We start from the raw sequence: 15,266 nt of genomic DNA on the forward strand, positions 1-15,266 counted from the left end.
AATTAATCCTGTTCCAAAGGCTAAATCTTAGGATTTGAAGAATTCTAACTAGTCCTTATTCAGAAAAAAAGTGTTTCTAGGTTCATAGACTCTTCTTAAATAAATTATTCTTACATTGAGCATCTACTTTCTACAATTAAAAATGCATTAAATTAAGCCTGGGTAAGATTTAAGAAAGTTCAGCATCCTTCTGAGAAATAAAATATAAATGGGCCATAAAAAGGGGTAATTGCATGATAACTGAACCAATAAATAAAAAAAAAATGTTATTCTATTTCCTGAATGTTAGATTACAGGTATTACAATGAAAAATTCAGGTCTGTTTACTTTCTGAAGTTAATAAACATTGTACAAACACTTGACCCCTCCTTCTCCTCCCTTCCGGTGGGATGGATTGCGCCAATGGGCATTATATAAAGAAAGGCTGTAGACTGGCTCCTGCCTTGCATTTGTAGCCACCATGGGACCAGAGGTGACCAGCCTGTTGTTGCTAGGGCTGGTACTTTGCTATGCAAGTGAAATTAAAACAGGTAAGTTGTTTAACAAATATGCTACAGATAAGTGGTCAATGGGCAGCCTAAAGAGCACTCAAGACTTGTTGTAATGCATGTCAGACAGGCTTTCAAGTTCTCCATTGATTACGTAGGGCTTGGAAAATATGGAAGGTATTGGGTGCTTGTAACAAGAGAATATTCTGCATGATGTGAATGAAAATATTGCCGATAGTAAGGCATGGCACTTACGGTATTTACACAGAGTTTATTGAATCTATAGTCCTGCTATATTGTATTTTTTAAAGGATGAAAAGTGCATCTTATAACTCCTTAATTTAACAAAGTATCTAAGCATTTATTCTATGTAGAGTGACTGTTAATCTGGCCAATAGGATTCAGTTTCTATGAATGTGATCAATATTTGCTACAGAACTTGTTAAACCAGACACACTTTGACTGTTATGTCAATTCTTTTGTTTAATTTTGTTCCATCTGCTGTTATCTCATTGAATTCTGATCAGTGATCATAATAAACATAATATTAACAGTACTAGAAGGGAGGGTATCACTTTTGTACTATAATGTCCATTTCAGCACTGGGATACTGATTCTGATTTCTTCATTAATCTTCAAATGCTAAGGTCCTGCAAATAGAGCAAGACTTATCTAAATATCCCTACTGTTAATGAATATAACTAAAATCTGCAACTTTTTTTTATTTTTAATTAAAAATCGTATTTTATTTGGTATAAGTGGTAGCAATTTTGTTTTAAATGCTTCAGTATCGCACTACCATCCAAATGCATTAATACCTCACATTAATAGGTAACACTCTCCTTTTGCTTCCCATAGTACAAAGATCTTCTTATACGACAAAAAAAGGCCAATATTTGTGCCTCTTTTTCATGTTCTATGTGTGCATATTTCTTGAGATGATGCAACCAACAATGGTAATATAAAATGCTAAAATTTCAGTCAAACATTTGATGCTGGCAAGCTTTCCCCATTCCAAGGCTGTTTAAATTGTTTATTTTCACTTAATTACTTAAGTGTCATTGATCTGGGTTTTTTTTTGTTTTTTTTTTTTGCTTCATAATAGTCCTTAATGGTTATTTGTCATCACATTTTTGTCTTTTCAGTAAGAAAATCTAACCACGGCCACTTTGTCTGCAGTACCTGGGGAAACAACCATTTCAAAACCTTTGATGGAGATTTTTACCAATTTCCTGGGGTCTGTGATTACAACTTTGCTTCAGACTGCCGAGAAACCTATAAAGAGTTCTCTGTTCATATCCAGCGTGAGCAGAATGGTCACAGTCACCCTAATATCCAATATGTTCTCGTTACAATCAAAGATGTTGCTATTTACCTCACGCACAAGATGGTTGCAGTAGATGAGCAAATGTAAGTTCCTCTGATGTGGTTATGTTTCCAAGCATGCAACCTTTGAATTCTGAAAATCTTTCGCAAAAATTTCACCGTAGAAGCTTTAATATTGCAGAAGCTATGGCCCAAAACATTCAGAAACTACATTGTGTAGAAACTCAAGTTACATTTTCAAAAGAAATGTTGCTTTGAGCAAAGTTTGAAGTAATGTTGGAATTCTTCAGAAAACTTTCAAGAGAAATACAAAATAAATTAGAATAAGAGATGTGAAATGACTTCGGGGAGTCTATACATACACAGGTCATCACCAGTTTTCAACTAACGCAATATTTGGACTGAATTTGGGCATGATTATTCAGGAAAAACATCTGAGGCAACACAAGTTTTAGTCACTACTCCTAAGGCTTGCACATCTCTGTTACTATTAAACATTCAGTGTAGAGCCTAATAATGAAGCTAGATTCTGGACTGCTGAACTTCAATATGCTTCAGTATTATTGTCAGCAATTTCATTCTCAATCCAGAGGAGAATAATATTTTTCAACTTTTCATCTGGTCACATTTCACCCAATTGCCTTCCACATTCAGTCCTTCCTTATACTCACCTTGTTGACTTTTAGAACAATTGTTAATTAAACATTATAATGTCAACTTATAAAAATACAACTGAGACTGAGAAAGAAGTTGTACCGAAAGCTGCCAAGTGAAGTTATGTCCATGTTGATCCATTGCATAGGTTCTCTTTAGACCTAAACACTGGACTTTACTAGAATTCCATCTGTACCCTACAAGCAACAGCATAATGACCTTGATTTTCTATATGCTACAAACACTCCAATCTGACAATATCTACTGAGAACGTTTTCTTATATTATTAAGGGATTTTGACTTAAAATTGAATGGTTGATAGTCGAGATCCATCCAAGTTCATGTTGAATATAAAGCAGGAAGATTAGAAGTCTTAGAAGACTATACTAGCAGATTCAAAGTATTCTAGTTCTAGGGGGAAGGTCTCTTTTAGTCACTAGATATACTGGTTCTATATACTGGTATAGAAGCTTTAGTTGTTTTTCTCCTTTAGCATAGGTGAGATAAGTGATGGTAGCTTTTCTTCTTTAATTAGCATTTTACATTCCTGACCAGATTATTGAATTTTAAACCCATGGTAAATGTTGGGTAATTGGCTTAAGAAAACATATTCATTCTCTTAATGAATCTTAATATTTCTCTTTTCCTGTAATATGACCTGTTCCATTATTCTAGGGTTGACTAACATTTTACTTTGCAGCAAATCTCGCAAATGACTAGAAAACCTGTATATAAGATCCTGCCCAGCATAGCACAGGGAAAAAAAACCGTGTCTAAACAATTCTTTGCTTTTTTATCTCAGAAAAGGTTAAACACACACAAAGCCTATCACAGTCTAATATGATTACTGCAGCCATTGAAGTCTTGTTTATTCCAATCTGTTCTGTAGCTTTGCATTCAAGTACTTTCCTCCTGCTTTTCCCCACTGCTGCTAGGATGCCTTTCGATGGCTCTCCATATGTATAGGATGCTTCAGTAGTGAAATCCATTTTTTTTTACTATCAGTTCTGTGGGCATGGCTTGGTGGGTGTGGTGTGCTTGGTGGGCATGGCAGGGGAAGGATACTGCAAAATCCCCATTCCCTCCCCACTCTGGGGCCAGCCAGAGGTGGTATTCTGGTTCTCTGAACTACTCAAAATTTCCACTACCAGTTCTCCAGAACCTGTCAGAACCTGCTGGATTTCACCCCTGGGATGCTTCCAACTAACCTGTTGGTGGACTGAAAGAGAGAGAGTACAATTATTTCAGTAAACAGGGGAATATGTCTTAAAATTTGCTAGCGGTAATCATACCTAGTGACTTTGCAGAAAGTTATTATTGGAATTTGGCTGACTGGAACCAATTAACATTTGGTGTCTTTTAATATCATTTTTATTCCCTGTTACCAGATTTTCAGAGGTTTATGGAAGAGGCTAGTAACAACAGCCCACGTTTCTTTAAACCAAGGTTCTTTTTCTCACTGGCTATGCCGGCCAAATTTCTTCTAGCTCATAAAAGTATAATTTTACTGAAAAAGGGAACTGCTTCTAACAGTGTGTTTTTAATTGTTGGCTTGACTGAGCTATTAAGAATGCACAAATATGGAGCCAAACTCAGATACAATTTGGAGTGGTGGGTGGGATCAAATCAGGCAACAATTCAAACATATTAAAATTCTGAAAACCCAGCTGTTTGGATGTAAAATAGACCAGAGGTACAATGTAATTCCTCACTAGTTATAGAAATATGATTGACTTCTAATGCTTGAGCTGTCCATTGCAATGGTAACCAATGCATGTACTTTTCTGTCATCCTTCTCTACAGAGTAAAGACTCCATATTATGGTTCTGGTGTCCTGATTGAGATGAACAATTTATATACTAAAGTCTATGCAAAAGTGGGCCTAATTCTGATATGGAACCAAGCAGATGCTTTGATGGTATGATGTCAACTTCTGGCTGATATATATATCACACAGACAACTGATAGCAATAGCATTTAGCAATAGCACTTAGACTTATATACTGCTTCACAGTGCTTTTACAGCCCTCTCTAAGTGGTCTCTAAGTCAGCATATTGCCCCCAACAATCTGGGTCCTCATTTTATTGACCTCGGAAGGCTGAGTCAACCTTGAGCCTGGTGAGTTTCGATCTGCCAAATTGCAGTCAGCCGGCAGTCAGCAGAAGTAGCCTGCAGACTGCACTCTAATCACTGTGCCACCTCGGCTCATACTCTGATATTCTTTTTGTGGTTTTTTTCCCCTAGTACCTATGATAGGTTTTAGAATAATTCTATCCCATTGGTTACTTTTAGGCTAGGCTGAATACAGCTTGAGCCAGCATAGCTTGTAAGGGCTTTTTCATACATCAGATTATTCAGGTAAAGAGTTAGCATTAGAAATATGTCCTGTTGCAAAATATCCTGTTCTGCATCAGAGAATTGCTTTAGGAAATCAGCATTTATACAGGTAGTCCTTGATCTATGACCACAATTGAGCCCAGAATTTATGTTGCTAAGTGAGAAATTTGTTAAGTGAGTTATCCCCGTTTTATGACTTTTCTTGCCACATTTGTTAAGTGAATCACTGCAATTGTTAAATTAGTAACATGGTTGTTAAGTGAATCTGGCTTCCCCATTAACTTTGCTTGTCAAAATGTTGCAAAAGATGATCATATGTCCTTGGGACACAGCAACGGTCATAAATATGAACCAGTTGTCAAGCATTCAAATGTAAATCATATGACCATGGGGATGCTGCAATGGTCATAACTGTGAAAATGATCACAAGTTATTTTTAAGTTATCTTGTTAAAGGAACTTAGCATATAAAAAAAGACATATGTTTGAGATACTGAATCAGCACCATCAATCAAAATATCCTGGTTTTATTTTTTCAATGTAGATTGAGCTTGACTCTAAATTCAACAATTACACTTGTGGCCTTTGTGGAGATTATAATGGACAAAATATCTACAATGAATTTATCTCAGATGGTAAGTAGAGCAATAGTACAGAAAGCATTCTACTACAAACTGGGGAACATGCTTTAAATGCAGAACAGACAGTCAAATGATAGTTTAAATCACACATGCAACACCTTACTTTTTTCCAGGCAAATTAGTTTGTAAATGAGAATGTACAATGACTTATATATTCTAAATTTTAACTAAATTATGAGGTCATTAAACTAAGTTAGTAACACTTGATTTACTATTTAATATAATATTGTCCACTGTATAATTAAATCTGTTTTTTAATATAGTCAGGGGAACTCAAGGGCGGTATATTTAGAGCAATGGAATTCACTTTACCAACTGTATGTATTACTTCCACTCAATCCAAGTTAAATTCTGAGGTTCATGCATTCTTCCATGAAAATGGAATGAAGAAAAACCCACATTCAAACAGATCTTTAAGTATTTGAACACCAACAACTAGAATAAAATTGTAAAAGATTTAAACAGTCTATTCCAGCTGAATGTATTGTAGAATAAGAAATTGTGGTTTGCAAAACTAGGATACAAAACTAGGATGCTTTTTACCCTAGTTTACTTAATGTACAGTACAACATTTTTTTCAGCATTTCTATTGATCAGCTGTCTTCCTTCCTGTTCTCAAAATACATTGTGTGGTATCCATAACACAACAACATGCACTCCTCTAGCTGATTTATTATATATGGATCTTTACACTTATCAGGATGCTAAGAATCATAAACTAAAAATGAGATAGTTTAAATACACCTTTATTGTTTCTAATAGGATTAAGCTACAACCCAATCACATTTGGAAACCTACAAAAAGTTAATAACCCCACAACAAAATGCGAAGACCCTGATGAGACAAAGCCCATTGAACTGTGCAAGCAGCATGTAAGTTCTCAAACCCTCATGGATTCCCAGAAACTAATCCTGGCTGTTTTGGCTCCAGCAGTTTTTATTGAGAGCAATGGCCCATGTTTCACAGCCCCAAAACTTCAATGCACAATTTGGGTTTACAGTTTTAATCAATTCTTTTTAGTTTTGGAGGGTAATGTAAGGGAGACACCTATTCTTCTCTGCTTTCTTCCCTTTCAAGCGTGAAGAGTGTGAAACTCTCCTAACTTCGCCGGCATTTGCAGATTGCCAGAATCGCCTGAATCTAGAACTGTATGTTCAAGCTTGTATGCAGGACAGATGTGCTTGTCAGCATAGAAAGGACTCTTTCTGCCTCTGCAGTACCATCTCTGAATATTCACGACAGTGTTCCCACGCTGGTGGCAAACCTCAGAATTGGAGGAGCTCTCAGTTCTGCCGTAAGTAGCAAACTGGCTTAGATCATATTGATTGATTGACTGGATTTATAAAGCTGCCTAACTCAAACAGTGTGAGTCTGGGCAGCATCCAAGAACAAAATGAAGTTGAAAAAAAAAAAATTAACAGGGTACAGGTGTGGATACTGCAACTCCTTTATTTTATGTCAAAAATTGGACCCGAAGATCCTCCATCTTTCATCCTGAATATGTTTCTCCTTAATATCCTCCATCATTGATTATTTATTTCAGTCCATTCCCATAGAGCATCAGTGTCTTGGAAACTAAGCTGACCCACAAAAAGTGTTAAAACAAGATAAGGAAAATTAAAACCCTTTGAAACACAGGAGAATTCAACCAATGTAAATTGTCAACTGACTAGAGCCTGGTGGCGCAGCAGACTAATAGCCTGTTATTAACATTCAGCTGCCTGCAATTACTGCAAGTTCGAATCTCCCCAGGCTCAAGGTTGACTCAACCTTCCATCCTTTCTAAGGTAGGTAAATTGAGGACCCAGTTTGTGGGGGCAATAAGCTGACTTTGTATAAATATACAAAAGTATGAAGGCTATTGCTTAACGCATTGTAAGCCGCCCCGAGTCTCCGGAGAAGGGCGGCATATAAAAAAAAAAAAAAAAAAAAAAAAATCCCAGACAGCCATCAATGGTCTTATATTAACAACATTTAAAAACTTGGAAACTTTCATGAAGGATACCGATAGACTATTATTTCATCTATCTGGGTTTGGAGTTGGTTATCCATCCATCCATCCATCTATCCATCCATCCATCCATCCATCCATATCCACCATGATATTTCTGGGCAAATTATTCAAAGCATAAAAAAGGAACAAAATAGTAATCGAAAAAAGTAATGGCATGAAAAAGGAAAGGGAAGGGAAGGAAAGGCATACATGTATCTAGCAATGCATGTTGGCTATACCACTCAAGAATTAAATTCTTGCAAACCAGCCTTGTTTCTATCACGCCCATAAAACATTAAATTGGTTATATTTTGCTATATACAACTCTGCCCTTTTTCCACTTTAAATACAAATTTCTCAATTTTCTGTCTTTTTACTATTTTGCCATCCTTTTGTTTTGTGGTTTGATCCTCATTCATTTTCTCCACATGCTCAAACCACCTTAATGGATTTCTTTCCTACTGGTTGCTTACTTTGTATTCAACCCACATTCATTTGCTATCCTTTCATTCTTGATCCTGTCTCTTCTTGTTTTACCAGGCATGCTTAAGTCTCATTCCTACTTCATTCAATTTACTTTTATATCTTTCCTTATTCACCTAACAGACTTTCCTATAACTAAATGGGCAGAAACAGGCTCTTATACATAGCCCATTTTGCTTCTGTCATTCTTCACAGCAGATCAGATACTACCCACAACTTTTCTGCTAGAATTTCCATGTTTTATTTTGCTACTTTCCCCATCTTTAGAAAAAAGCTTGCCAAGATATACAAATTCATCACCTTGCCTGTGGTTTTCTTTTTGCCATTTGTGTATAACTAACAATTGTTTCCTCTATTTCTTTTTTATTTTTATTAGTTTATAATATAAAACAAAAAATACAAAAGAAAATAGTAAGGGAGGGAGAAGGAAAGGAAAAAATGCAGGGCAAAGGGAAAAAAGAAAGAAAGGGTATTGTCTTCTGACTCCATTTGGTGCAGTAGAATAACATAATATCATCAATCCACAACTATTTACTTTTATATAGTAATATAAATTAGCCATTTCTATAACAACAAACCTATCTAATTGGTCAAAACCAAAATCAAAGTTTTATTTTTTTTCCACTCCAAGCACAAAGTCCAGAGGTGGTTTCCAAGTAGAAACAAAAGTAATAGTGTGTTTTTCTTTAATCAAAGCAGACAATTTTAGCCTTCTCTGCTAACTCTATCAATTTTTGCAGCCGTTCATCCATTGTCGGAATCAAAGTGTCCTTCCATTTTTGTGCATACTGTAATCAGTTGCTTCCTCTATTTCTGTGGGAAAAACAATTACCTTGATCATTCATAACTTCATTTTCAAATCCATTATCCTCACTGCAAGATTCACTGCAAATCATTTGGATTCACTGTCAACCTGGTATAATCGGCACACAATGGTTTAAAAGAATTTAGTTCCCCATAATGCAATTCTGTTGTGTGTTTTCCCTCACAGGTAAATGGACTTTTGTCTATTAAATACAAAGTATGTTTCCTAATCATTGCCCTATTCTTTTAGCGAGGTCATGTCCCAAAAATATGATTTACCTGGAAAGTGGTTCTCCCTGTATGGACTCCTGCTCGCACCCGGAGATCAGCAAACTATGTGAAGAGCACTATATGGATGGCTGTTTTTGCCCCAAAGGTAACCATTTCAATGTATAAAGGCTTGGGTGGGAAATCCAAACTTAAATCACTGCTCAGTTGGATGGTTGAGGCCAAGTTGACTAATCCCTTATCATAATTATTTGTGCTTATTTCAATAGTACATGAACTATTAGTGCTCATTGCAATAGCAAGCATACCAGTAAGTAATAGTATATAGTTGATTCACTAAGATTTAACTCTGAGAAAAAAATATATAAGAAAAAATGTAATTTCCCTTCAAGAAATGTTGAGGTAGCAATATTAAAAATAAATAAATAAAAATTGTCAGCATTAAGCAGAAGTGATGATCTCCCTTTGAAAGAAGCATCATTATTGCCATCTATCACAAGCTCAGAAAAGGAACAGGCAAATTTTTTTATTATAATTGAATGCCGCATTTTCTTGGGGATAATCATTCAGATGCCTGATGCTGTGGACTAGAATAAAATTAGAATAAAAAAAATGAGTGGGCTTTTTGACCCACCCCTCTTTTCTCTTTGGAATCTCTTTTTTCTTTTTCATTTTTAATCCCATTATCAGGCTAATGGGAGAGTATGTTCTTGAACATGACCTGAACTGAATGTTTGCAGAAAACATCTCAAATTAGGACCTCATGAAATTAGGTTAAGAACATTACAAGATCTTGCAAAGCTTGTTCACTTCTGCCATGAATCTATTACTCATACTCTGTACTCTTCAATGAAATGTAATTAGCTAGGAAATTGTTCTTATATTGGTAATGTGTTGTTCAACGTAGTTAATGGAATTTCATTTTTTGCCCTTTAGTAGCAATTTTGGTTGTCATGCATTATTAATAATCTCTTCTTTCACTTTTACAGGCACAATATATGATGATATCACAGGGCATGGCTGTGTGTTAACAAGTCAATGCCACTGTAAACTTCATGGCAAAATATACAATCCTGGTCAGAAAATTGCCAATGAGTGTGAACAATGGTAAGAATGCCAATAGCTCATCATTTCCCTATTAACACTTTTTTAGAGTAACCCAATCATTGTTATGTCAAAATGAGAACAGGGTTTATATCATGTCAATAATGACAGAGTGATCCTATTTGGACACTTTACATTACTCGTACAGAAAGAGCCTGAGAGCAAGTGATGCTTGTTCAAATAATAATAATACTGTAACTTCCTTGCATTACCAGTGAAATCCCTCCCCTTGCTTTTAACCCAATACCTTATATTATTTTACACTGAGTAAACATGCAAAGTCAAATTAAGAAAGTTTGCATTTATGTGGTATAAAGAAAGATAAATACCTAGGATCAACAAATAACCCTAAAGAAAAGTGAATGCCTTTGTAGGAGATGACCAGGCTCAGCCCAAGGGAGGGGTCAAGAGTTCCTTCATGCCCGTAAGAGATCTAAGTCCTGCACACTTCGAATTCCATTGATTCTTATCTACCGCCAATTTGCTTTGATCTTAGTAATTCAGATTCTTGTAGAGAGTGTTAGCATGCAATAACCTGTGTTCATTGGAACCATCTTGCTTCCTGATTTCTTATAGCTCACAGTATTGACTCTAATTTCACCTGTAACTGCAAAGTCATTAATTTAGGCTTTAATGCATGGATGTCAAACTCGCGGCCCATGGGCCAGATGCATCACACGCTGGCTAGGCCTACGCCCAGTTTAGCAAAGGAGGGAGATGTCATGGTACATCTTGTGACACCACTGTGACAACATGAGTTTGACACCCCTGCTTTAATGGCTTCTTCAGTTTATAACGAAACAAAACAAAACAAAAAGTGTGATTATTTTGTAGGGAAAATACAAACAGACATACTTCCAAACAAACCCATTCAGTGGGATATTCTAAATACACATATTTCCAGTACAAATTCTTATTTTGTATACCCCGTTTGTCAATTTGCAGCATTTGTCAATCAGGGAGATGGAGATGCGAGGAGTTATCATGTCCAGGTACCTGTGCTTTGGAGGGTGGATCCCATATAACCACTTTTGATGGGAAGAAATATACCTTCCATGGAGATTGTTACTATGTGTTGACCAAGGTATGTATGTGAAATACTGCTCTTTGGAGGTGTACCTGCTGTTTTGAACATTATAGATGTGCTTGGCTTTTTTTGTTTTTTGTTTACACTTTTTAAAATTAAGTTATAAAGTATTATGAAATACAAAGTACAAAAGTAAATAGAAGAGCATTGAGGGGGGAGGGGAAAGGGGGGGAAAGTGAGGAAAGATAGGGAAAACAGAAAGAAAAAGAAGCATTGACTTCCGACTCTCTCTGTTACAGCAAAATAAGGCATTAACAACAGATCACAGCTTTTTGCTTTTCCATAATAGTATGAACAAGTCATTTCTATAAAGATCTTTAAATCTAATCTGTAAAATCCAAAATCAGATTTTCATTCTTTTCCACACCAAGCATGAAGTTCAGAAGTGGTTTCCATGTGGAAACAAAACTACTTATGTTCTTTTCTTTAATCAAAGTAGTCAGTTTTGCCATTTCAGCCAACTCCATCAACTTCTGCAACCATTCTTTCACAGTAGGAATTGAAATGTCCTTCCATTTTTGTGCATACAATAGTCTTGCTGCTGTCAACATATATAGTGACAAAGTTCCGATTTTTTTCTCCAGTTCTTTTTCCATTAGACCCTAAGGAAAAGTTTTGGTTTCATCTCTGTTTTCAAAATTTAATGTAAATTTTAAACCCTTCGTCCACATATTTTCCCATTGTTCAAGCATCACGTTATATCCAAAATTCCTTGCCCACTGAATCATACAATGTTTTACATGTTCATTTTCCAAATTTCAATTTCAATAACATTTTATAAATCTTAGCAATAATATGTTCATCGTTACCACATAATGAAATTTCCAATTCATTTTTAACAAAGTCAAATCCATAGCACTTTTTATCCAATTTGAACCTTTTTTTCAGATGCTGACAAATATGTTTGTTTTGATAGCTACGGGAGAAGTGGATGAATTACATCATGTGTTATATACATCCAAAGGACCCTATAATTATTAAGCCTATTTAAATACTACTGAAAAAGTTATGTTAATTTTGAATGCTCCTTCTGTAGAAATGGCAATGCTCCCAGCCTTTTATCTCAAAAACATAGAACATCTGCAATAAAAACTTGCCATATTCTCTTTGGCTAGAAAAGAAATTTCTGATATCATTATTGTCATCATAACAGTCATTGCAATTTTATTTTGGTTCTGAAATAACCAAGTGGTTTACTGATTTGGAATAACTGGAATAAAATACATATCAAACACGAACATTTAAAAAATTAAATCACTGCTGTAGAACAATATAAAGCAATCAGCAAAAGATATTTGGCACAACTCCAAAGGCCTCCTGAAGAAATCTATAGAATAAATAAATGAGCATTCAAAATTAACATAACTTTTTCAGTGGTATTTAAATGGGTTTAATGATTATAGGGTCCTTTGGTGTATATAGCAAATGATGTAATTCATCCACTTCTCCCATAGTTATAAAAACAAGCACATTTCATTAGGGACAGTTTTCTCTTTTTAATGGTCAAACAGATAGAGTTCTAGTCCATGCCCAATCTACTCAATTTTGCATTCATATTTTTTGATCAAAACAAAATTAGGGTTTTAATTGTATTCAAAGATAAACATTCTAAACATATTCAAAAATAGCATGTCAGTATGTATTTTCTCTCAAAATATGCATTTCCATAGTCTATATTTTGATACATTTGGGACCAAGAACCAACTGAAACATTTAAGGAGTGTAATAGTTGATCGACAACTAATTCTAATTTGCAGAGAAGCCCAGGCAATGTGGATCAGGTCAGTTGGTCGAAAAGATAAATTTCCCCAAGCATTTCTAAGTTGTGTTATGCCCTGATTATGGTATGGATAGCCAAAGTTGAATGCATTTCCTTTCTTCTTTTGGAATTCATGCACAGACAGTCGACTTATGTATTGGGAAACTCAATATTTTTATTAATTCTGCCTGCTAGAATGTCTGCAGAACTATGACTACAGGGATATTCTATGCATTTGCAACTTTGTACTATTTGTCACCTTCTTGTTGCACATCTGATGCTAGCTGCTTTTTTTTTTTGACTGGCACTGCCAAATTGTCTCAACCTTAGAGAATTCAGCACTAGACCTCACAGCCAGTCTGACATCTGCTGACTGTACTGTATAATGTAGGGCATACCTTCCAGAGTTGTATTGCTCTGATGACTGCTGCTATTTTGTTGTGGGGAGAAGTACCAACACATAGCATAAAGGATTTGCTTTCCCTTTATACCACCTTATAAATAAAAATGCAGTGAAATTTAGGACAAGGCTAAAAAGATTGCTATGAATCTGAAATGGGACACTGAGTGTGATTTGGGGTAGCTGGATCTCCAATAACAATAGATAAATATTGATGAGAGATTAGATAGATAGATAGATAGATAGATAGATAGATAGATAGATAGATGATAAATAGATGATGAATGAATGAATGATAGTATTTTTTTTAATAGATAATTTTAGTTGTCTTGGGAAACAGTTTGATATAGAATAGAACAGAACAGAACAGAACAGAACAGAACAGAATAGAATTGAATTGAATATGAATTCTTTATTGGCTAAGTGTGATTGGACACACATATAGAGGCAATGACTGACCATATTAATTGTATTTGTTCTTCCATATGTGCAGAACACTAAAAATGACACACATGTCCTTTTGGGAGAATTGGGTCCATGCACTTCTTCAGACAAGCAGACATGCCTAAAGTCAGTAGTGCTATTAATAGACCAAAAGAAGAATGTAAGTTTAATGAAAATGATGATGGTATAGTTATTATCCACTTGTTCATCCATACTACAATGCCTTTTATTTCATTGGATATCTGTTTCTCTTTGTCAGCCTTAAAAAAAATCAGATGAAGTTATATTTTTATTACTTCGAGAAATTATAATAAGTATTCACATTTATGAATACTTTGCTGTTGCCGATTATATCATGATTGTGTTTGGCTTACATTTAATTTGCTGTTATTTACGTTGATAATATGCTATGTGTATGCAATATGTACTAACATTATTATTGCCCAACAAATTTTTATATTAAATAGTAATGAGAATTATTTTCACAATTATTTTTATTTTATTAAATTTATTAATCACTCATCTTACCACAGGGTAATTCTAGGCAGTTTACAGTATTAAAAAACAACTTTCTTCTTCATCCATTACACTTTTGTGATTTAGCTAGCATGGCTAAGTAATATATACTATTAACTCTTCAGTGAGGGATGGCAACCAAATTCATTCTACAGGTTTTGGACTATAGTGTACTTTTCAATTGGCTGTGCAGTGGATAACCACTATTGGGAGGTCATAAATGTTGGTGAGAGATAATCTAGAGCATTACAAATTCCCCTTTCTTGCCCTAGAGCAGTGGTATAGAGGTTTCAGAGGTATAGACTTCAACTCCCAGAATTCTTAGTAATGGATATTTTATCTGGGTAAATCTGGGTAGTGAAGGTGACACTTCAGGAATTTGTTATGGTTGGGAAACATTTCCCTGGAGGAAGAGTTTAAAGATTGAAAAACAATCTGGCCACCCAGGAAAAGAAATTGCACAGACCATGTTTCATCATTCCTTCACTGAAAACACAGGAGAAGAAGAAGTCATAAATATAGCTGCCAATTGTCAAAATGAAATATAGCAATCCAAATCAATTTATTTAAATGTAAGGTTTTAACTGTTTTCTTTCACCAGTTAATTGAATATGGTATAAAGAAACTGAAACAGTAATATGTGATGTTGTTTATAAAATACAGAGCTTTTGTTGTCATTCTAACACAATAAAATTTCCTTTTTACAACCCTGTAATTCCTAATTTGGGGTAGAGTTGGGGCAACTGGATGGAGCTGAATGTTTACTGGCTGGATGCCCTTCCTGACCCCTATGTGGAGTTCACAGCAGATTTTTTTTTCTTTGCACCCTAGGAGAGAAAGAACTGCCTCAATCTAGAATTGAACTCTTAGCCTTCCAAGTGGCTGGAACTAAGCCAGCATGTCGCTTATATCAGTTTAATATAATAAATCTAGAAATTTGAATATAAATTGGCATATAACCGACTAAAACTATCACCTCTAAAATGTATACCATACTGTATA

General features: G+C 35.2%; 1 protein-coding gene across 1 annotated transcript in view; it reads left to right on the forward strand.

Moving 5' to 3' along the window:
- The first annotated feature begins 460 nt into the window (after positions 1–460).
- Positions 461–15,266, forward strand: part of LOC139310802 (mucin-2-like) — a 63,313-nt gene continuing 48,507 nt past the window's right edge. Inside the window, exons 1-10 of the mRNA XM_070935036.1 lie at positions 461–530; positions 1,634–1,898; positions 4,272–4,386; positions 5,350–5,440; positions 6,209–6,318; positions 6,524–6,744; positions 8,981–9,102; positions 9,944–10,061; positions 11,004–11,142; positions 13,798–13,908. Of these exons, the coding sequence (XP_070791137.1) occupies positions 461–530; positions 1,634–1,898; positions 4,272–4,386; positions 5,350–5,440; positions 6,209–6,318; positions 6,524–6,744; positions 8,981–9,102; positions 9,944–10,061; positions 11,004–11,142; positions 13,798–13,908 (1,362 nt within the window). The remainder of the gene's footprint in view (positions 531–1,633; positions 1,899–4,271; positions 4,387–5,349; positions 5,441–6,208; positions 6,319–6,523; positions 6,745–8,980; positions 9,103–9,943; positions 10,062–11,003; positions 11,143–13,797; positions 13,909–15,266) is intronic.

The sequence above is a fragment of the Pituophis catenifer genome, unplaced genomic scaffold, assembly GCF_029215685.1.
Source record: "Pituophis catenifer annectens isolate HBS135680 unplaced genomic scaffold, rPitCat1.0.hap2 SCAF_1, whole genome shotgun sequence".
NCBI classification, from domain to species: domain Eukaryota; kingdom Metazoa; phylum Chordata; class Lepidosauria; order Squamata; family Colubridae; genus Pituophis; species Pituophis catenifer.